This window comes from Thunnus maccoyii, chromosome 24 (genome assembly GCF_910596095.1).
Source record: "Thunnus maccoyii chromosome 24, fThuMac1.1, whole genome shotgun sequence".
Taxonomy (NCBI): domain Eukaryota; kingdom Metazoa; phylum Chordata; class Actinopteri; order Scombriformes; family Scombridae; genus Thunnus; species Thunnus maccoyii.
Window position 1 is genome coordinate 15,975,191 of NC_056556.1, and position 22,000 is coordinate 15,997,190.

Below are 22,000 nucleotides of genomic sequence, written 5' to 3' on the forward strand. Positions count from 1 at the left end.
GGATGGCCTTGGCCACGCGGGACGCAGCCGCTGCGCTTCGCCTTCGCGGGACAGGTTCCACACGCGCCCTTTTTTTTAGACTAGACTTGCCTCACGTCTTTTTTTTTACTCTCTCTCTCTCTCTCCCTCTCTCCCTCTCTCTCTCCCTCTCTCTCTCTCTCTCTCTGTAACTCTCTGTCTCTCTGTGTCTCTCTCCCTCCCGCCTCCTCACCCACTAATCTCGCCAACTCCTCGCTTGTTCGCCTGGAGCCCAAACAAAGAGAAGAAGGAGGAAAGAAGTGAGAGAAGCAGCGCGCAGCCGGGAGGGGAGACGCGTTCAGAGGAGAGCGGTAAGCAGGTGGATGCTGGAGTGATGGTGCTGGTTGAAGTGGGAGGGAAGAGGAGGGATTATCATCCTAACACCTGCTGGATTATCCAGCACCTCTCATGCTGCGTTCACTTCCCTGTGGGAAAGACGGCGCGCAGGAAGCCACAAATATTTTATGAATTGAATGTAGGATAGTTTTGTGACTTAAAAAAGTGGACATAGGCTCACTGAAATGGATGGAATCCTGAGATTTTAAACTTTTTTAATATCACAATGTCTATTATTAATATTATTATTTAAAAAAAACCCCATTTGGACAGTAAATTAGGGTGTTTTGGCAATTGGCTCCCTCATGCCAGCCACCCTTGTCTCTCTCATTTGTCTCTTAGAAGTAGGTGGTACTGTAAGTGTAGTCAAGTCAATTTTATTTGCATATCCCAATATCACAAATCACAAATTTGCCTCAGGGGGCTTCACAGTCTGTACAGTTTTACAACATCCTCTGATCCTTGATTCGAATAAGGAAAAACTCCCTTAAAACCCTTTAATGGGTAAAAAATAGAAGAAAACTCAGGAAGAGCAACAGAGGAGGATCCCTCTCCCAGAGAGGAAAGATGTGCAATAGATGTGTGTACAGAATAGAAAAAGAAAGACAAATTAAAGAAATACAGCATAGAACAGGATAACAAAATTATGACAGATTTATAATATATATAAAGAATGTGATGAGTGTAGGCCTATTCACACCAGCCACCTAACTGAACAAAACTGGTAAGGTGTCAAAAATGAATATTCTGCATTCTTCACAAAACTGGCATTTTAAGATATTGCACAAAAATTGTCATTTTCCTACTTTATAAATTATAAGAAACTTAGTTTAAAACCAGTATTCCTATTAATGTTGTTTTCACAGATCACTATAAAACATGGTGCAAATTACCTGGTAGGGCCATCCTAGGATATTTTGCTTTTGTGAAAATATCATCATTTTTATTCTCTATCTGTAAAAAAAAGAAAAAGAAAAAGAAAAAGAAAAAAAAAAGCAGATGACAAATCACCTGATGTTTGGAGATGGGCCTTAATTTAATTTAATTTAATTTAATTTAGTTTGAGTTCTGTCATTTCCAATTTAGAAATATCAGTAGTGAAATGCATGAATATACAGTGCATGAAATAGACTTCACATCACACATGTTGTGCATTACAATAATTTTTTAATCTGATCTCTTATACTTAAATGGCGGGAGACCATTTCCAACAGGTTTTCTGTGGTTGGAATATTTGATTTGGGAGAGTATGAAGTTAAAAGTTATTGTTCATAAGTGTTGAGCTGAAGGGGGCAAACAAATTCAATAGAAAATATCCGTCATAATAATAACTGTGAACACTTTGAAGTTGCTGCTCTCAACCACCCAGTTGTTGTTATTATTATTTCCATATCTCCTGTTTCACTAATGGATATTGCTTTATTGGAGCCCAAAGCTTGGACATTCTTGAGTCTGACAAGATTTGCATTCATTTTAGGCACCATTACCTTTTTGTACATTTGTGCACGTTTTTGGACCCTTACACACCTTTGTGCTTCTTTATCAAATATGTTCTTTTATATATTTTATTTATATTTTGGTACCTTAAGGCATTTTATGCACCTTTACACATTGTCACAAACCTTTGTGCACTTTCTGTGTATTCTTGTGCAGTCGCTGTCTTTGAACTATTATCAGTTTGTAGAGCAATTTCCTCAAGAAAAAACACTGGTCATGTTAGCTGCATTAACTAAGTTGTTCTCACTGAATTACAATGTTAATGCATGTGAGCCGAGCCAGAGTAGGTTGCGTCATTTACTGGATAATGATCAGAATTGTCTTTCATCTGAACATTGCCACTGTCTGCATATCTTAACAGGGTTTTCAGGGTGCAAACGGCAGGCCAAGAGTTAACTGTTTGACTGTTTTAGCACAAAGACCTCTGATCCATCAAAAGCACACGCCAGCCAGGACAATGTCCATCTGGCAGCTTCTCTATTGTCTGTCTTGACAGATGGTATTTCATCACGTCAACACATCATGTACATGTACACATGCCACAGTTCGACTGGTGTATCAGTAGACTGTTAATTGGTTTCCTCATTTGTTAGCCGAGAATAGGAATGTTTCATTCAACTGTAGGATTTCAGAAAAGTCACTAAATGTGAGCAGCTATGACATCATTTGAGGTGGATTTTTAAACTTTTATTGTATTAATGTAATAAAACACAACTTCTTAATGATATTTCATATATGTACCTTAAGTTTGTATAGTACTCTATCGTGTTTGTTTGGTGACATTATATTTTAGGAGATTTTATTCATTGGTATTACTTTAGTATTCTTAAAGGGAACTAGTGTTTTTTTGATAACCTGTGAGTAGTTTTCTTTTTTAAAATGTTAAATGGATGGTTGCTTGATTTTTCAGACTTCTGATTTACTTCTTGTGAGGGTAGATGATGGGTTTATGTTTCATGCTAGAGGTAAAATAAGTTGTAGATGACCTCATTCAGTTGTGACAGAGTGCTGGCTCAGATATACAGACGTAGCGTATGCTACTGTAACTGTGAGTGTGTGTATGTGTTTGCGTGTGTGTACATATCAGTCGATCCCAGGCAAACATTTGCCCTCCTCAGCATTCCTGGGATGTGATGAGTCCAGCATTCAACAGGGACGACCTGTTATCCACTCATTCACTTCCCGCAGATGGCCAGCCATTGTCCGCTAGACAGCCAGCCCTGCGGCACATACACACACACAAACGTAACTACACACAAATGCGTGCACATCTGCAAGCAAATGTATGTGTGTATATAATATAGTAAAGACACAGGCATGCATGCACAGATTTGCAGAGAGTGACATATGGACATGAATAGATACAGTATTGTTCTGTCTTTATGATTATGTTTAACTAATTCTAAAATCTGGAAATTATAAAAAATCTAAAGTATTTTAATTATAATGATAAGGACTAGAGCTAGACTGATAGATGAGCTGATATCTTGGTCGATATTAGCATATGGTAGATATATCTGTATCTGTACACGTCGGCTGATAAGTCATTGCAATGCAGAAATAAATACGTGTAGATATAGTGTCACCATTACCCAGTTGGGCCATCAGAGAGCACTGACAAGTTTATTTTATCCAGTTCATTATCAGCCGACTCTGCAGCTCCTCTCAGGTCAACGCAGCGTTTTAGTTTCTTTTAGCTCATTGTTTTGGTTGCATCTTCACTTTTTTGGTTTAGTCTCACTGCTTTCATCAGTGTGATTTCCAGATGCACCAGACAGCAAAAACGCTCTAAAGACCCTCTGTACGCTACCTGCCCCGCACCAAACAGCAGACAAAGTTAGCAACTAGCTGGTGAACATAGTGAAGCATTTAGCAGCTAAACAGCCTGATATTTCCTACTGGAGAGTGAATGTCTAACTAGGCAACTGTTTGCTAACAAGTTCACCATATCAACTTAAAAGGTGATACTATGTAAGTGTTTTGTTTATAGCTTGCTTCTGCACCCAAGAGGTGGTTGTGCAGATTTTGCTGTGCCAAGTCTTCCTTTTAATAGGTCTAGAGTCACTAAACATGGAGCTGTTTGGTTGCGTCGTGTGATAAGTTGACTAGACACACATTTCTCATACCATGGCTGCTTCTGGTTTATTTTATAGGTGTGATTGCTTAGGGAGTTTAGTTAATTTGTAGGTTCTATTTTCAAATAGATTCTGCATTCATTTTAAATCTCTTAAAATTGAAATGTAAATGACAATTTTGTGTGTGACAATGACCTGTAGAGTTAACAAGAGCATTTTGTCTCTCCTTTCAGGATATTGTTTTTTCTTCTGATCTCTGGTCGATGGATTTATCACTGACAATACAACAATATTTTAGTAAGCCTGTTTTCACTTTTTGTTGTCTCTGTGTCTCCTCTGACCCCAAACCATGTGATAGACATTTCTTTCAGGCCCTCGTCTGTTCTATTACTAAAAGGAATTTCGGTACAGGCTGGTAATGAAACCCCAGAGTCTCTAAGACCTAGTTTGTTGTCAGGATTAACAACTGTCCTTACTGACTGGAACTATATTTACCATATTGACACAGTATCAGTGAACAATTGGAAACTATTGTAGCTTTTAGGTAAATATGAACATGTGGTAAAAACCTATTGCAAAACAGTCTATAAGTTGGCAATTTGAAACATTCAAAATTATGTATGTTTAAGATTAAAGATGACTGGACATAAACTCTGTAAGCTAGACAGTGGACAAGTAATAAGCCAGCCAAAAAGTGGAAGTTGAATGATTTATGACTGATTTTATTCTTATAGTAGTTGATACACCTCCCAACTGTGGTCCCTGACTATCCGAGTATCCTTCTCAATTGTCTTTGAGAAAGTTGTTTGAGTTAGATTGTCGTGGGTCCCATCTCCTGAATGATCCTTGCTGAGAACAAACTCCTATAGAATTTTTTTTTCAAACCTATTGGACATTGGTATTTTAAAGAATAAGGTTGACATCCCATTAAAAGACCCAAACCAACAATGAACTTATCTCATTCTTCTGTGCTATTAGCTTCCATTGTTGTAATCTATGAAAACACATCAATGTGCTACACGTCGCTCTTGAAAATGGCCATCGTAGTTTATTTTACATCAATCCTGTGCTGGTGTTGTAATTACTCATAGCCCCCCAAATGTGTATTAATCCACCCTTGAAAATAGTCCCCAACAAATTTTTTCCTGTTTGAGTAACATTTTGCTAAAAAATAACAGTGCCTAGTTATTCTTAAGTAGGAACCAATGGGCTTGGGGCTGAGAGCCACAGACAGGGACAGGAAGTAGAAAAGACAGACTAACTTTTTTTGTGTGTCTTCACAGAATTTGTTGACACCAAGAAAAAATAGAGTATAACCTAGACTTATCCTTTAAAATAAATATCCATCCACTACTAAGTCTTCATTCCTATAATATACCACATAATCTGTCCACCTCCTCCATACAGAACTTCTGCCTCCTTCCCTGACTCCTGCTCATCCTAACAGGGACTTCTTGTTTTTCTCTCCAGGCTAGAAAATCGAGTGAAGCATGGGTGACTGGAGCTTTCTGGGGCGGCTGCTGGAGAATGCTCAAGAACACTCCACTGTGATAGGAAAGGTGACTGATTGACTGTTGATTAACTTGATCAACATGAAATTATATCACATGAAGTTTACCCTCTTTCTCTCAGATAATCCTTTGCACCCAACAGTATTCATAATGGCCACATTTTAGAATCCTTTCTGATGTTTCTAACAGCTTCACCATGTGGCTCAGTTGCCTCTTTTGTACCACAATCCAATACGACACATTATACCAGCTGAAGTGCCTGTTCTGTTTTTTAAACCTTCCGTCCTTCCTTGTCAGGTTTGGCTGACCGTCCTCTTCATCTTCCGCATCTTGGTGCTGGGTGCAGCAGCCGAGGAGGTCTGGGGTGATGAGCAATCTGACTTCACCTGTAATACACAACAGCCCGGTTGCGAGAACGTCTGCTACGACGAGGCCTTCCCCATCTCCCACATCCGTTTCTGGGTGCTGCAGATCATCTTTGTCTCCACGCCAACCCTCATCTACCTGGGCCATGTCCTGCACATTGTCCGCATGGAGGAGAAGAGGAGGGAGAGGGAGGAAGAGCTCAGAAAGGCCGGACGGCACCAAGAGGACCATGACCCTCTATACCACAATGGAGTTGGAGACGGAGGAGGAGGCGGGAAGAAGGAAAAGCCACCAATCCGTGACGAGCATGGGAAGATCCGGATCCGAGGGGCGTTACTGAGGACCTACATCTTCAACATCATCTTCAAGACCCTGTTCGAGGTGGGCTTCATCCTAGGACAGTACTTCCTCTATGGGTTCCACCTGAGGCCGCTCTATAAATGTGGCCGCTGGCCCTGCCCCAATACTGTGGACTGCTTCATCTCCAGGTTAGAGGGTCTCATTTAATTTTAGGACATGTTTGTTTTAGATGTTTCTTTGTGTCTTGATTTTTTTCTTGTATGTTTGTGTTGTTCATTTGCCATGCAAAGCCAACTTTTCCCATCCACTGAAACCTTTTCATATATATTTGATTCAATTGACCATTCGCTAAGCCTCACCACTTAGTTACTGTTGCTATGCCTGTCACACTTTCTGTTCTCACACAGCCTATAACCCAACAAACTAATGCAGTAAGTTAATAATGTGCTCCTTAGCCTTGGAAATAATGCCAGGTTGCTAGTGTAGGTATTAAGCTAGTTAGCTAGACAAGGTAATGATTGCAGCTGATGTTAGAGCAGATAAACACACTGTTAAAAACATTTACTATAATTACATTTGTTTTCATTTGTGAATTAAAGAGGAACTCCACACTAAATTATTTTTTGTGCTGTACACATAATCACATAGATTCATGTTGGCATATTATAATACAGGTGATTTTTGCAACAATATACATATTTTGTGCAATCTTGTATGTATCTGCTTGTAGCCTGAAGTTCAGTTCAGCCAAATTCTCTGGCCCCTCGCTAACCCTGATGTAAACTATATTTCGTACATTTACCCTCCCAACTGTGGTAGCGGTTGCCGTGTCGTGACTGTCAAAGCAGTGCTGGACTCTTTCCAGTAGAAACATAGAAAGAACACATCCTGGTTAAATAGCCACAAGGCCACCCCTCATACAGCTCCTCTGTTGCATTTTTTTAATATGATGGGAGGGAGAGTTCTTGCAAAATTTGAATGTGTACTTACTTTTTAAACTATTTTTGTTCATTTGTTGTTGCAGACCAACTGAAAAGACAATCTTCATCATCTTTATGCTGGTGGTTGCCTGCGTGTCTCTGGCCCTCAACCTGCTGGAGATCTACCACCTGGGCTGGAAGAAAGTGAAGCAGGGGGTCACCAATGAGTTTGTACCCGACAGTGATTCGCTGCCGATGGGTGCAGATGAACCCGACGCAGAGACGATTCCTGAGCAGACCTCTGCAACAGTGCTTGACTGTTTGCCAGCGTACGGCAGGGTGAGCGTAGTGGGGGCTGCGGAGGGAGGAGCCTACAATCCAACTGAGACCTCCTTAAACCCTAACATAGCAACCACCCCTGTCAAGATGGATGGCACAGCATTCCACCCAGATGACTTCCTGTTCGATCCCCTGCATACTTCTTATTATGGCAATGACGAGAAAGGGAGCACTGGGAGCCACGGGCAGCTGTCGGCAGTGGAGCAGAACTGGAGCAACATGGCGCTTGAGCTCAACAATCTGGATGGAAAAAACTCCTCCTACTCCTATCCTCCTCCTCTTCCTTCTCCTCCCACCTCCAACTCCTCCTCTCCACAGGGGGGGACGACTCCACTGCCTCCTCAAGAGGAGCAACACTCCTCATATCCTACACTTCCTCGTAATACCCCTCTTTACCAGCTCTCACCACAAGAGGCGCCGATGGATGAGGAACCGTGTACACTCCCATATGACGACTTCACCGTGGTTACCAAGGCGGAGATGCATCAGCCTCCTGCTGCTGCGGCGACAGACATCCGGAAGCCAAGACGGGCCAGCAAGAGCAGCAGCGTCCGAGCACGCCCTGATGACCTGGCAGTGTAGCTAAAACACACACTCACACATTTACACAAGCATGCATACATGCTGTATACACATATGCAATTTTTCACACATGCACAATGTATTTAACCACACACAATCATGCCCTCCAGCAAAAGACTGATGCCTGCAAGACATAGAGATTAAGCTGGAGTTGGTCATTTATTTTAATCTCAGATTTACGAACCAGAGGGAGGGATACAAAGAGTTTGGCCCAGTTGCACTAATGGTGCTGATGCCCTATCCCTATATGCCCTACATATTAGTAACAATATGTCCACGTGAGCCTCTCAACTCTTAAGACACCAGCTCATAGGGGCTTTGCAGGTGTGTCAAAAATCTCCTAGCAACACATCTGGAGTCATTTTGGAGAACTCAGTGGAGAGATTGCTGTCAACACAGGAGATCCAATTCCAATTAATTTCAAACGATAAAAATACTGCTACCACTGCATCATGGTTATTCACCTAATATAACTTCAAATAATATGATAAAATGTAAAATATCAATATAGTTGATGCAAAAAACTGAAGCAAATTGTCTTAATTGTGTTTGCACAATTCTAAACATCATAGTAAAAGACATACAATAAGAAAGCTTGGTGGATACAAACAGGAAGGAAGGAAGCTAAAGGGCTTACCCAAAGTCCTCGCCAATATGAAAAATCCAATTGAGTGTAATCATAAACGTCAGACAACAAGACAAGACAAGAGCAGCTAAAAAAACTTAAAAAAATGAATTTACAATCAAAAATAAAAGAAAGAATGATGTAAAAAAAAAAAGCACAGTGCACAGAGCTGCAGTATTAGAACAATGTCATCCAAAGTGCCTTTGATTTTTTAGACACATACAAGGTTCTAGTATGAATATTGTCATTTTTATTAAGTCTATTGCTTTTGACACCTTTGTTGAGCCCAACCAGTAAGAGGTAATGCCAGTCATTTCGTAACTTTGTATGCTTCACAATCAAATGCCCTGATCAGATAGCATAGACGTATAGGGCACGACCACTGGTCATTGCTGTACAGTGAGACAACAAACTAACATTATGTAAACATAAAATAAATCTGTGATGAAGTGACTTCTAAGACTAAAACATGTGTGCTAACCATGTTTAGCTTATACTGTGAAACGAATGGTTTGACATTTTATTTGCATTTTTGTCGAGAGTAGAGGCTTCATACCGGTCTCATGTCTGTGTGCTAACTATAAAGCTAGAGCAGGGAGACAATTAGCTTAGCTTAGCGTTAAGACTGGAAACGGGGAAACAGCAAGCCAGGCTCACTCAAGTGCAACACTACCATGTTGTAACTCATGTGTACATTCACAAACCAAAATGAAAAGTTGTGGTTTTACAATGTTTTGCTAGAACTATGTCTCTCTGTCGTGACGTCATATTGTTCAGACTGTAATTCTGAATGACTGTATTGGAAAAACCGTTGATGTCAGCCTGATATCACAAATTCTGACAGCTAAGATATCTCCCACTTGATAAAAAGAATTACATTAGTGTCAAAAGTAGCTAATTTAGGCTATTTAAATGGTGTGACTATAAGGCTAATAGTTTGCGTAACCAACAATCCAAAGTCTGAATAATGCTAGGTTTTCCTCTTCATCCCATTCTACCGAATGCAGCTATGAATGAATGCAGCTTTAGAGGTGCTGGTAGGCATATTTATGACCATTTATGATGCTGTGAGTCAGGCTAGCTGTTCCCCCCTGCCTACAGTGTTTATGCTAAGCTAAGCTAATCATCTTCTGGCTCTAGCAATAAATACACAGAGGTGAGAGTGGTATTGATCTTCTCAAAAAGCAAGAAAGTGAATAAGCGTGGAACTATTCCTTTAAGCAATACAATCAGTATTATCTCACTTTCTCAACCAAAAGCTGAAGATCTCCAACATGGCTGCCAGAGGGTGTGTTACAGCAACTAAAAGCTTATGTATGAATTGTTATTTGCTTGGCACAAATGGACAAATTAAGGAGCCAACATGCCTGCCACTTACTGATCTGGCCAGACTCACTTTTCTTTGGAGAAGTTTGATTGGATCACAAACATACACACTCACATACACGTACACACACCTGCAGTATATATATATATATATATGTATATATATATGTATGTATATATATATATATGTATATATATATATATATAGCCAGCACAGACAGGAAAAGGTTATAGTGATGATGATGATGATGCTGATGATGATGATGATGATAATGATGATGATTGGACTAACTAATAAGTTTGGGAGCTTAGCGGCAGCAATACTATATTCTTTTATTTTCATCCTTCTTTTATTTCTTTGCTGGGAGACATCAGAGGAGAGGTTTGCACTTTTGTTTCTTTATTTTTATTTTTCTTGTGACGTGATGGTGGAGCTGAACAGTCCGTGTGTCTGTTGAACCTGTCTGTCTGTGTGTACTGCTCTCACTCAGCCTGTAGTTTCAATGAAGAGAGGGATGCACTGACATTCGGACAGAGCAGAAGACTAGAGGAAAGCAATAAACGCAGTCCCACCCTGAGACATAGTCCTTAGGCTTCGCAGGCTGTGTGTGTGTGTGTGTTTGTGTGTAAGTGTGTGTGTGTGTGTGTGTAGGTACCTTAATTTTGTTTCAGTGTTTCCAAAATGACATCTCTGCTGTTACATCAGGGTAAACTATATAGAGTATATAAATATGTACATATATAATGATCAGTAGTAATGATAGGCTACACAGGATGTTATACAGAACTACCTACATTTTAAAAAAGTTAGTTTCTGCTCAAGCTGCAATTTATAGAGACTTTCACCTAGAAAACCAAAATCTAAAGTGCTTTGGCTTATTCTGACATTGGCCCAACTGGTCACTTTATACAAAAATCCAATGTTAGAAGAGTTGATGCTAATGAAAACAATATCCTCAAGGGCTAAACTACATTTCAATGAGTTCTTTATTGAGAAATCTTTAGTTTTGCGGCTTGGACAGAGCGTAAAAATCAATACACCTTCTTTCTGATGCTTGTGTTTGCAGTGTGTTACAGAACGGTTGAGTTCCCCCTAGCTGTTCTGTATAGAAGGACTTTAAGTTAATTTTTTAGACTAGCTGTAGGATATACAGTAGCTTTTAGATTTTGGAGAAAAAAAGAAAGCAATATGATCTAAAAAAGTGATCAAATTTATCTGTTTGTTTGTAACAGACATAATTTTTCCCATTCTTCTCATTAATTCCTGCCAAATGAGACAGAAAAAAATATACAGAAAATGGCACAAATAAGTTCAGTTGTATTCCCTTACAACAACTGCCCAACAACTTCAATTTATCCAATCATGTTATTCTAATATTTCATCCAACGTTCAGGAATAAAAGATGTAGGTTAGTAGCAAGACAACAAGGGAGAGTGGTTTGGGGCAAACTATGGGTTTGTACATCTTTGTGTTTCTCTCTGGGCAGAATATTAAGATACTTACTGTAGTTACTTAGTTATAATACTTGAAAAAAGTAGAAAAAGTGCTAGACTGTATCACAGGGCATGTGTTCAAATTAGTGTTTGAAGACCATAAAGAATAACCTAAAGAAAGTACGGTCAGATTCAACATCAATACTTTCAACCACATCTCATGGTCTTCATTGTTTTTAAGTTTTAACCAGATCTGGTAAAATGCTTTACCATCAGGTGAATAACCCATGACACTGTTACATTGTTACAATGCCATGGGTGTCAGCCTTCTCCTAAATGAAGATGGCAGTCGTGCTGCATGAGATTTTTACTGCAGCTAGCTGCCAAATCTTTGAGTGCTTCAATTAATGGTTATATACTGTACAAATAAATCAGTACAGTGGGAATGTTTGCTCATCTGCATTGATGGCAACTTGGAAGTCATGAGCTTAATAATCAGAGTGGCTTAGCATTCAAACTTTTAGGTAGAAAAGCCATAGTCTAAACGATTAACGGTAGCATAGAGTTAACACAGAGGCTACCTTATACATTGCCAATGTTTATTGGACATAAACAGAGTTGTTAATTATTGCAGAGAGTTAGATAGAATAGATAGATAGAATTGATACTCTCATGTCTGTCTGTTAAATACACAGCCACAGATGGGAGGCACTTACCTTAGCTTAGCATAGAAACTGGAAGCAGGGGGAAACAGCTAGCCTGTCTTTGTCCAAAGTTCAAAAATGCAGCAATTTTGGACAAAGCCAAGCTGTTTCCCTCTGCTTCCAATCGTTATGCTTAACAAAGCTACTGTAACTGTATCCTGACTGTAGTCTCATATTTAAGGTACAAATAGGAGAGTGATATCGATCGAAAACTATTCCTTAAACATTTCCATCTGTGTCTTTATGAAAGCACAATACAAATTCACAGGAGTATCCCTTTAATTTAGCAATTAACAGGTCCAGGCTGCTAACATTATTGCAGATAACTGTCATGGCTTATAGACCTTTTTCAAAGCAGATATTTGGGCATGCAGGAAAAGCACAGCTGCAATTACTAACATTAACAATGGCTGAATCTCAATTGCATGACCCTGGTTAAGTAGCATGATGTTTCACCAGCGTGGCTTCCTTGGTCACTTGAATGGAACTGAGCCGTCATTAATGTTATCACCTGTGCTTTCCATACTATGACAAGTCAAAATGTTTGCCCATTCAGTGTACTATGATGCTTATCTGAGTATGAACAAATCACGATTAAGGCTTTATTTGCAGTACAAATAGTTTAAGCTTGACTTAGGAACTGAACATGGGTTGCCATGTTGAAAGCAAATGTGTCCGCCCACACATAGCCTTAGTTCAATGGTCTTTGGCACTGGGATCGGTGGCCTGTCAAGGTGTTTTTTTTCCAACTCTGACTTTGAAAGTTTATGATTCCCAACTTGTCCTGAATGCAACCACTTAACAACTATAAAACAACATGAAACATGAGGTGACAAATGAGAAGCAAGATGCAGTAAAATGCACTTCAGTTTTGGCACATTGGCTGCATTTTAGTTTAGTACAACACATTCTCTGAAGATATGGTGAACCAAAGGCTGAATATATGCTGTTTGCAGACTGTGTCTATGTTTACATGTCTCTGATCAAACTTAGGTGCCAAAATACTTCAGCACACCATGGCAGCTGAAGCGTTGAATCTATTCTTTAGAAAAGAAGTTATTTCTTGTGATGTGTATGATTTAACCAAAGATATTCCCAAACCAAAGAGATTTGTGCCAAAGAGATGACAATATTTGATGGATTTTTAAATGTCTTTGCTTGGGAAACTCACCCCTAACCCTTACAAACATGGCTTTAACCACAAGATCAGTTTTACAACCCTTTAATGAATCTGAGAAATGAGAATTCCACCAAAAAAGACATTATGTTGAACTTTGTCTCTAAAAGATTGTTGAAACAAGGTTCATTTTACTTATTTCTATTGCTGAAATGTTTTTCATACCTTGTAGTTCCAAGTTGTTCTTAGTACCTTTGATATGTAGATAAAGATTTGCACAGTTAGATAGTAATGAGGATCTGATGATACTATAAATAGAAAAGAAAAATAACAACGGGTGTCCTACAGTAGGAGGAGGGATATTAACATATTTTTGTTTATTTATGGAAATTATACAATCCAAATTAGACTTGGAATAGAAAAGAAATCTAAAATGGTTGTTCTTTTTCTGTCTTGAATATGGATCGAGAGACTTTTGGCTACTCCAACTTTAACACCATGGATGTGCCCGGAATCAAAAATCCCCCGATGGAAAACAGAGGTTGTGTGATGGGATTTTCATGGCGCACCTACAAGCAGGGACACAGACTCCCTCGTGTTGAAAATGAAAAACAACCCCTGCTTTTACTCCAGCTGTAAAATGACTGTCTTTGAAGAGAAGTGCCTTGCGTCTAAACCTTTTGTTTAAGAACATGTTGATGTAAATGTTCATTTACCTCAGATGTTTACAGAACTGTTACTGAATAAACTTTTTGTACCATACCGGTTTTCTGTCATGGTTAGTGTTTTATTTTCCCATTTGGGGTCCAGAAATCCAACTGACTGACCAGTTATAAATGATGTTTAATCTCAGTGAGGCCCTTTTCTGGTTAAATAAAGTGAAAACAAGTGGCCATCATGTGCAGTAAAATTAATATCAATTGCTTAAATCTGCTATAGTCACTATTTTTATATGAACAATGGATCGAATGACTAATTGTAATGTGAAAGATGTCGCTCATCGTGACACACCCACAGAATTATCACCTGATTTTTAGCATCTTTCAACTCATTGTCTTGGTGTTACGCACCACAACTTTTCTGTTTTAATTCAGTCAAGCCGCTCTCCTCTGTGTCGTTTTTAGTCACAGCAGTAAGCTGTTGCCAGTGGAAATGTTCTGATAAACCCGCTGTACATTACCTGCTCAGCACCAAACTACAGTCAGACAAAGTTAGCAACTAGCTGGTGAACAAAGTGGAGCATTTAGCTGCAAACGCGACTAGAATGAATGCTAGCAGTAGCCCTGTTACTTTTTCAGTTCAGTGTTTCATGTGAACTTTTTTGTATTTTTGCCAAACATACAACATAGGGCCTAAGGAGGGTCATGGATGGATTCCAATCAATTGTTACCCAAGGGATGAATCCTGTGACTTTCCTCTGGTTCCACTATCAGGACAAAACCTCAACTTGTACAAAAGAAATATAAAAGGTTAAAACACAGATTGGAATTAAATTTATGGATACAGATTTATGCTCCCCAGAGGATGAATTCTTTCCGTGTCCTAGTGTCCATGGACACTAGGACACCTGCTATAGCAGAACAATAGATGATCATTTTCCTATTTTATTCTACTTTTTTAAAATTTACTTTTTTGAAACTAAACTTACCTCTTGCTGAGATCCAGATGCTAGTAAAATGTGTCTCTGGCAGATGAAATAATAGTTAACAGTAATACTAGCTAGTGTCTTTAGGGAATACAAAATTAAACACTTGTTTTTTTTTAATTGATCTCAAACTTTGTCCCCACTGGACACTCTCTTTGACCTAAAGTCAGTCACATTAACTGGAAATAACATCTCAAACATACTGGTGATTGGCTATTTCTTCAAGAAAATAAATTGAAATATAATGAATAAAAGAATGTCAATTAATTATTTTAGCATGGTCACTGATTAATATTATCTGACAGCCAGTGGCTGTGTGTGTATATGGATGCAATGAAAGCATTCAGTACTGTCTGTTATGCATGTGTGTATGTGCGTTAGTGTCTCTACGTGCACATGCACGTGTGTGTGTATGCGTGTGTGTCCTGATGGCCTCGCCCATTAAGCTGTGCTGAGGCCAGCACTTCCTTTATGCTTGCTGAAAGTCCCAGGGATTTTGGCTGAACAAAAAACCTCTCCAGGGAGTGAAAGGGCCTTGAATGCCTGCTAATGCCGTCCCGACCCCTGGACTCTTGCAGGCTGCTGCGTACGTGTCTATATGGTTCAATATATGAGCATGGGATAGTCTGTGAAAATACTGTATGTTGTAATGATGATGACTATCAGCTTTCATATGTATTGTATCCAAATTCTTTCAGACATCTCGGCCATACATGACTACATGACTTTTTGAGGGTGAAAATGGAAAGCTTGACTTTCCTGCTGCAACAAATAATAATATAGTGTTAACTTTAATTTACTCTTGAGAATAGAGACACAACGCACAATAAAAAATGAAAACATGGTATTTGACTATATCTTTTGAGTGAGAATATCAAAGCTTTTCTGTTCAAAACAGAACTGAAATCTCTCACAAGAGCAGTTTTTTACAAGTAGCGTAAGAGCAACCAGAACGTCTGAAGGAAATGTCTCTGACGAGCGTCTGTGTCAATAAAGTTTTGACAACCAGCAATTCCTTTGATTTGAGACCAGTGTTGGAGAACTTCACACATGCTTGGAGACCTTTTACTGAGCTTGCATCTACACCTGCAACTCGTTGCTAGAAATCATTAACAACTCTGTACAAGTAGAGGAACAGCAACTTTTTTTTTTTAGTTGTTGATTCAAGCTTCCAACCTCCAGTGTCTGCTCAAAAGTAAGCAATATTTTTCTTAGTTTGCTTTTGAAATGTTTGCACACCTACAAATACAGTGACTGAGAGAGTCCAGCACATAGTAACACAGTAAGACACATGGAGATACTACAGATAAAACAAAAAGTCAGAAACACTGCACTATGAATGTAACACACTGAGCTACAGTGGAACATGAATGACTGAACACGTGGTATTTGTTGAGAGAAAACATCCATGAAAAATCTAAATGTTAAAACTAGAATGAATCACCAACACCACAGATTGCACATTTGGAGCTTATGTTCCTGAACAGTAATTCTTGTTTTATGTTCAAACTGATTGATAGGGTGAAGATATTCATGAGCTAACACCATTTAGACAACATAATAGTATGCACAGCCACCTGTCCAGCATTGGTCTGATCTGCTATTGTAGCAAATCATGTCTTCTCAGGGGTTGAGGTGCAAATGAGATGCAGGACCAAACCTCTTTAAGAAATTTCTTTAAAAACGGCACACACACAAAAAACATCATCACCTGAATTTTCTTGACTGTCAGTTGCCTAGTAGTTTTTTAATACTATCATGCTGTCCTTTAGACATCCACTGGTTTGCACAGTCTCTAAGTGGCAAGGGTGAAATTGAACTTGTAGGACTTTTAACCCTAATTTCCACACTAGAGCAGCACTTGAGCTAACCAGAGGGGCATTTGGGCGCCCACAAGAGAGGCATTTAGACCACTCTAGTGCCCATTTGGTATGATATCAGGGGAAGTGTGCCATTAGAGCACAGGCATCCTGGTTAAAAACAGGCATTTTGACAATTTGGAAATATTCAGAGAAAGAGGTTTAAGACACAAATGTGCAAAAAGGGCTGCTTGTTAAGATGTTCATATGTCCTGTCTAATGTAGGATTCTGTTACTACAGCTCTTTCTGGTCAGTCCAATCCTCTCATTGTTTCTGGTGTAACGCATTCTTATGTACAGTAGGTCCTCTAGTGGCCAAACTCTGTAGTTACTTCATACATTTCCTGAGTTTGATTTTTGTTCCTCATAATTATTTTTGTTCAGTCTCAGTTTCACATTTGCAAACTCAAAATATCAAACTCATAATAATAATTTAAAAAATACAATAAAACTACTGACTGAAATTGGCAGAATAATTTACACTCCAGTATACAGTTTTCTTTCCCACTTTTTATTCATCAAACAAAAGTCAGATTTTCATTCCACACTGTTTGTATGACAATGGGGCACTTATTTTCTTCAATGATAGAACTTTATTGCACTGCATTGGTCCACAAATCCAGATCTTTCTCTATCTGATTCCTGATGTTAACCTTCTCTCATCCACTCTGAATAACTGATAAGAAGAGTTTACTTTGATGCGTGTTCTGTCTCCCTGTCTCTTGTTTCCTCTGTATAAGCAGATGACTGTGAGATATTCTCCCATCTCTGACTACTAATCCCGACATCCCATCATTGCTGAGGTAATAGGTTTAGACAAAGGGGAGACTGTGGTATCAGCCAGTGCCTTTGCGTTCTCATAGTGGTAATACTCTGAGCCCTTGAACACATCAATTCCCTCTGGACCACACAGACCAGCATCGATATCGTGCAAGGCCAAAGCATGATCTTCGGTCACGACCCTCGGCGTGGCAGTGAGGTCGACGTCATGCATCGTGTGTCCTGTTGAAAGAAATAGGTGTGAGTTAAGATGTTTGGCAATAACTTGTGAGCAAATGTGAAGCTTATATTATTTGAAAGTAGCTTTAAATTTAAAGTTCAACCCAAAATTTCACCAAAAAAATAGAAATAAGAACTCTGTAACATTACCTTGGATTATGTGAACCGTGTGTTCACTGGGACAGACAAAAGCAGCGTCCACATGTCCCTCAATGCCGAGCTCTTCCTTCAAGGTTTTAGGGTAGCCTTCAATCAGCGTGTACTGACCATCTCCTTTGTAGATGTAAACCTTATCGTCCTGCAGGTGTTTGGCAGAACAGGAGGAATTTTAGTTTTAACCTCACACAGTTCGAGGTTTCTAATAAAAATAGGAAGAAGTTTGACTGGTTACTTCAAGGCGTACCTTAATCAAGTAGATTTTATCAGTGTAGGAGAAGACAGCATCCACCCCATGGGTCACCTCCTTCCACGCCCTGGTGATGTGGAAGGCGTGAAGGCCGTCACGCTTGGTGTCCAGACGCATGTAGATAGGGCCTGGGCAGATTGAACTGTATTCTTAGTGAAAGCTTTTCAGCAAAATAATTTGTCTATTGACAGGTTCAAATTCAAAAGAAATGTTATGATATTTTGGGAATTACATTTTCTTGCCAAGAGTTAGATGAGAGGATTGTAACCACTCTCTCCATTAACTATGAAGCTAGCTTAGCTTAGCATAGCAAGACTGTTAAAAAATACACCCGTGCCTCTAAAGCTCACTAATTAACACATTGTATCTTGTTTATTCAATTTGTACACAAACTAGACAAGTTGTGGTTTTATGTATACACGCTGTCACTAATTGTATTTTCTAATTTTAACTAGAGCCTGGCTAGCACTTTTACATTCCTACCAGCCTTTATGCTAAGCTAAGCTAATCACCTTCTGGCTCTGTGGCTTCATACTTAACAAAAGTTCTTCGCATCTAACTCTCAGCAAGAAATCAAATGGAATATTTCCCAAAATGTCGAACTGTTCCCTTAAAGACTGCTATTTTTGTGTATTTGACTTTACCTGCAAATAAATACGTTTTGCCTGTATCATCAGCGGTGATGGCATCTATTTTGGTTTCACTGCATTTAGGGATTTTATAACCACCTCCATGGCCTGTAAGAAGATTACACATTGATTTGAAAGTAAATACTTGTATAAAAATTAATCTGTTTCTACTTCTTGTACCAAAAACAACCATTTTAAGATTTGAAACAATTTACACTTTGATTTTATTAACTTTCTTGATGAACTCACCAAAGCTTTGGCACGTCATGAAATAATTGCGGGCGTCCTTCGGGTAGCCATCTCCGGCCACCTCTCCTGTTACTGGGTTGAACCTGGTGAAGTTGTGTCCATGGAAACAGTAGTGTTGCATCAGCCAGTGTATAGCAGAAGTGCAGACAGGCAGGTGGGACCATGTCTTGGTCTTCACTGTCTTTGTGGTAATATCATAGACATGCACATCATGTCCTGTGGGGAGGGGGGAATTATTAGTTTTAGAGACAGCAAGAATGCTGAAATTCTTAAAAAATGTGAAAACAGAAAATAATATACTGCAGGTTTGCTGCATTAGGACAAGTCAAATAATTTAAGTTGAATTTATGCCATTTACTGTAATTTGACTGTGACAAAGAACAGCAAAAGAAGTATTTCATCAGTTTAAAGCTGCTTATCATGACAAAACTCACTCCTGCTGCAGCCAATTTCTTCCACTAGGGGGCAGCATTATGCTTATAATAATCCACAGTTATAATGTAGAGCATTGGCATTTGTCAAGAGAAATTTTCTCTCACTTTATCTGATTCCATTATTTCTTCCTTTTATTTTTAATGTTATTTTAATTGCTCTATATCTTGATTTTAGTGAGATGGATAATTTTGTAGTAAATGCCAGCATACCCTTGAAGAACAGAACCGAGTCGCTCTTGCACTGTTCTTTGGGACACTCCACAGCAGCATCCAGATGAGTAGGGACTCCTGCGAAGACCTCCTGGATTTCTTTTGGATACCCATCCTCCAGGGTATGGTTATAGTAGCTGAACACCTTGTCATCCTGGAGATTACATGAAAAATCAGTGACAGATACTGCGCTACCTCTTGGTCTGTCTCTATTTCAATCAGACTCATATCACAAATTAAGGTGTCTGTGGCTTATACCAGGAGTAAAATCATACGATCGTGTTCATCTGGGTTCTCTGTGTTGTGCATACGGAAGGCGGCGTCAATATGGCCTAAGCCGTGGATGTCATCCAGCTCTTTGAAGGTCTCATTGGCGAGATGAACTTCACCACCGAAGCCGCCCCACACGTAGTCACCTGAAGGGAAAACATCAGAGGAGTTTCATTACACTGTAATAGAAATACGTTCAGTTTGGAAAAATATATAAATGAAATTTAAATAACCTGATGAGAAAATACAGACCATAAGTCTAAATAAGAGTTGTAAATGTAGAATGTAAAAAGATACTCTTTATTAAAACTGTCCCACACCTTTGAAGAAGAACATTTTTCCTGTCTCATCAGGAACGATTGCATCAAATTCAAGCCCTGAACACCGGTCTGGCAGAGCTGCATGGTGGCCTCCATCTTTATAAAAATAAATAAATTGATAAATAGTAATACAACTCTTGTTACTATAAATGTAATATGAATTGTAAATATGGAAAATGTTAATAAGTGTAATATGTAATATGTATACTAAAGACCCACGTCCTTCTGCTGCATGTTCGTGGTGCCTGTGAAAGATTAAAAAAAAAAAAAAAAAATGTTAGTTCTACTGTAAAATTACTTTACATAGCACCATATCCCATTTAATTTTTCAAAAAATCCCTGAGTCATGATCCTAACAGGTGAATCAGTGACAAAACACCAAGATGACTCAGCACTCTTGTATTTGTTGAATCAATCCAACCAGTGAACTTTGTGAACTAGCAGAGTTATGAAATGAATGGACAGTGACCTGTGTATTTCCACTACACTGATAAGAGAAAATACAGAAACAGAGACTGGACAAAATAACACAATTACCTAACAGTATGATGTGATCCAATGCTTCAAAAACAAAAACTATGACTTAAAAAATGATCAAAGAATTGACTCAACACCTCTTGGGCACAGGACAGAAAATTATTGTATTTGGCTTGGATTATATTTTAAGACATTCGATTATTCAATTATAAAATGAATTATACCACATATTAAACACAGGTCAATTATGTTTTATCTTTTTAGCCTTAATAAACAATCTGTACACACAAAGCTCTAAAATTCAAAGGGTTGGAAAAGCTCTTGAAAGACAATGCACATGACACCAATAGTGAAGGATCTTGAGACCAGGATATCAGGACTAGCACATCCTGACATGAATGACCTACTTAATACAAGTAAGAAGAATTTATTAATACTCACGTAGGGGCGCCGTTAGTGAGGCAAATAGCTAAGCACAAAAAAAGAGTTTTGGTGAGCAGCTTCATGATTTCCAGTCCCGATGGAGTCCTCAGATGTGGAGTCTCACTGTGGAGCAGAGGTGTAGCTGTGCATGAGCTGAAGCTGCACTTATATGCTGAAACGGTGTGTGGGTGGACACGTTAGGAAATTCCTGTGTGTGCGTTTGTGTGTGGGTGTATGTGTGTCTATATTTGCATTGACAAATCGTTGGAATTGCAGTTGTTGCAAAATGAGGCTCTGACATGATCATTAAAGAAAAACTTACTGATTTGGTAATGTCTTTATTTCCTAAATAACTGTTAATATTTCTTGCACTGTAACTTAGGTACTACACTATATACTACATTACAGCCACAATATCTGCCACTTGATGAAAAGAACTACATTAATGTCAAAAGTAGCTAATTTAGGTTATTTAAATGGTGTGACTATAAGGCTAATAGTTTGCGTAACCAACAATCCAAAGTCTGAATAATACGGCTATGAATAAATGCAGCTTTAGAGGTGCTGGTAGGCATATTTATGACCTTTGGTGCGAGTCAAGCTAGCTGTCCCCCCCTACTTCCAATGTTTATGCTAAGCTAAACTAATGAATAAGAGTGGAACTATTCCTTTAAGCAATATGATCAGCATGATCTCACTTTCTCAACCAAAAGCTGAAGATCTCCAACATGGCTGCCAGAGGGTTTGTTACAGCAACTAAAAGCTTATGTATGAATTGTTATTTGCCTGGCACAAATGGACAAATTAAGGAGCCAACATGACTGCCATTTTCTGATCCGGCCAGACTCACTTTTCTTTGGAGAAGTTGGATTGGATTACAAACATACACACTCACATACATGTACACACACCTGCAGTATACATACATA

At 38.9% G+C, this 22,000-nt stretch overlaps 2 protein-coding genes across 2 annotated transcripts; one reads left to right on the forward strand and one right to left on the reverse strand.

Moving 5' to 3' along the window:
* The first annotated feature begins 181 nt into the window (after window positions 1-181).
* LOC121892111 (gap junction alpha-3 protein-like) lies at window positions 182-9,679 on the forward strand. The gene is made up of 4 exons (XM_042404936.1): window positions 182-329; window positions 5,397-5,485; window positions 5,735-6,291; window positions 7,128-9,679. Exons 2-4 carry the CDS (start codon window positions 5,417-5,419, stop codon window positions 7,942-7,944), a joined length of 1,443 nt encoding a protein of 480 aa, XP_042260870.1. The 5' UTR covers window positions 182-329; window positions 5,397-5,416; the 3' UTR covers window positions 7,945-9,679.
* Window positions 9,680-17,144: 7,465 nt separating this feature from the next.
* Window positions 17,145-21,156, reverse strand: hpxb (hemopexin b). Its single transcript, XM_042404995.1, has 10 exons — window positions 21,090-21,156; window positions 20,391-20,416; window positions 20,172-20,267; window positions 19,840-19,997; window positions 19,582-19,735; window positions 18,938-19,153; window positions 18,704-18,796; window positions 18,057-18,187; window positions 17,804-17,951; window positions 17,145-17,656 (listed from the first exon to the last, which is right to left on the reverse strand). Exons 1-10 carry the CDS (start codon window positions 21,152-21,154, stop codon window positions 17,430-17,432), a joined length of 1,314 nt encoding a protein of 437 aa, XP_042260929.1. The 5' UTR covers window positions 21,155-21,156; the 3' UTR covers window positions 17,145-17,429.
* Window positions 21,157-22,000: the final 844 nt, after the last annotated feature.

What these genes read in the sequence shown, in the direction of transcription:
- LOC121892111 (XM_042404936.1), top strand. Translation starts at nt 5,417, where the DNA reads ATGGGTGACTGGAGCTTTCTGGGGCGGCTGCTGGAGAATGCTCAAGAA. An exon ending in ACTCCACTGTGATAGGAAAG is followed by an intron (nt 5,486 to 5,734) that starts GTGACTGATTGA and finishes CTTCCTTGTCAG; the next exon opens with GTTTGGCTGACCGTCCTCTT. An exon ending in GTGGACTGCTTCATCTCCAG is followed by an intron (nt 6,292 to 7,127) that starts GTTAGAGGGTCT and finishes TTGTTGTTGCAG; the next exon opens with ACCAACTGAAAAGACAATCT.
- hpxb (XM_042404995.1), bottom strand. Translation starts at nt 21,154, where the DNA reads ATGAAGCTGCTCACCAAAACTCTTTTTTTGTGCTTAGCTATTTGCCTC. An exon ending in CGAACATGCAGCAGAAGGAC is followed by an intron (nt 20,268 to 20,390) that starts GTGGGTCTTTAG and finishes ATTTTTATAAAG; the next exon opens with ATGGAGGCCACCATGCAGCT. An exon ending in ATAAAATCTACTTGATTAAG is followed by an intron (nt 17,952 to 18,056) that starts GTACGCCTTGAA and finishes AAACACCTGCAG; the next exon opens with GACGATAAGGTTTACATCTA.